Here is a 1485-nt window from a genome sequence, read left to right on the forward strand (position 1 = left end):
AATAATAATAATAATAATAATAATAATAATAATAATAATAATAATAATAATAATAATAATAATAATAATAATAATAATAATAATAATAATAATAATAATAATAATAATAACGATGATAATAATAATATTGAATGGAATAATATTGTTTTCAAGATTATATAGTTTTTCACGTACAAGTAATCTTCAAAAGGTAATATTTGTTTGAAAAATGATAATCAGTAAATAATCGTTATTTGGAATAATATTGTTTTCAAGATTGAAAAAATGGTAAAATGAATAAGTAGAATGTTTCTCTTTCTTTTCCTCTTTACTCTCCTTCTTCTAGTAAAATGGTGAATTTTTGGTGCAAAGAATTTGTGTATTGTAATTTAATTTCAATAATTATTAATATGAATAAGAAGTAGTAACCTGTACTCTAAAATGATTAAAATTTCGATTAATTGTTTCGATACGTTGTGCATCCAAATTCCAACTACCGATTACTTCATCATCTAACACTGATAATGTTTCCGACACTTCCTTTTTGAAAATTTTGAATTATTGATTAATTTGAAATATTAAAAGCTCCATGATGATAACAGTTTGTCGATGATCTACTACGATTATTTGTTTCGATCAGCAATAATCTGTGATCGAAATTGATAAGCGATAAGAACTAATAATCATTGGACCTGTTCCTTTGTTGGTTCATAATTGGTGTTATTTGTTGACAGTTCTTTTATCATTTGATATGCCAGTTTAGAGCCGGAATGAAATATGTGAAATGCTGTAGTTGCATCAGTGTCACGATAAGCTGTCATTGCAATGCCACCCGGATGTTTCGCCAACGTTTCCTGATCGATATGCAGCCACTTACCGTTGATTTTGATATGGAATGGTTCTGTTATCACTTGACGTATTACCATATTTACAATTCCGGGAATGCTTCCTGATTAACGTCGTACTTTAGGTTGTACATTTGTTCATTTAAAATATCTTATTTAAGACTGACGGGATCCTGGAAGAGATTTTTTGGTCAAATAGTTAACACAAATAAAAACAATTTCTTTTCAACAACTTTATGAGGATTCCTATCATATTTAATATCTTATTACCATAACTATTATCAATCACTTCAAATAATGAATATGGAAATGTGATAGCAAATATATGCAGCAATTCGATAATAAAACTGAATAAATTAACACCTGAAATAAATAAGCAATATAAAAGGTTAAAAAGAAGCAAACAGATATACAAAAATATAATAAAAATTAAGAATGCTACAAATTAATTCATAGATTGGTTGCATTTTGCTATCAGAAAATTCAAAAATCAAAAATTAAAAAGTTTTTTTTTTTACTTTATAACGCTGCAAATTTTTGTCAGTCAAACAAAAAAAAAAAAAAAATTGTATTACTTAACATAATTGCTGTTAGGATAATGCAAATGTATTTGATAATAATAACAATGGTAATTTCATGAATATTTGCAATTATCAAAATT

The 1485-nt window shown here is 25.5% G+C and overlaps 1 protein-coding gene across 1 annotated transcript in view; it reads right to left on the bottom strand.

Annotated features, from left to right (window-relative positions):
• LOAG_17879 (hypothetical protein) overlaps positions 1-1003 on the bottom strand; it is a 4198-nt gene extending 3195 nt beyond the window's left edge. The window contains exons 1-2 of the mRNA XM_020450541.1: positions 672-1003; positions 409-519 (exon numbers count right to left, since the gene is read on the bottom strand). Of these exons, the coding sequence (XP_020305762.1) occupies positions 409-519; positions 672-905 (345 nt within the window). The 5' untranslated portion in view covers positions 906-1003. The remainder of the gene's footprint in view (positions 1-408; positions 520-671) is intronic.
• Between the last annotated feature and the right edge of the window lie 482 nt (positions 1004-1485).

The sequence above is a fragment of the Loa loa genome (genome assembly GCF_000183805.2).
Source record: "Loa loa unplaced genomic scaffold supercont3.144, whole genome shotgun sequence".
Classification (NCBI taxonomy): domain Eukaryota; kingdom Metazoa; phylum Nematoda; class Chromadorea; order Rhabditida; family Onchocercidae; genus Loa; species Loa loa.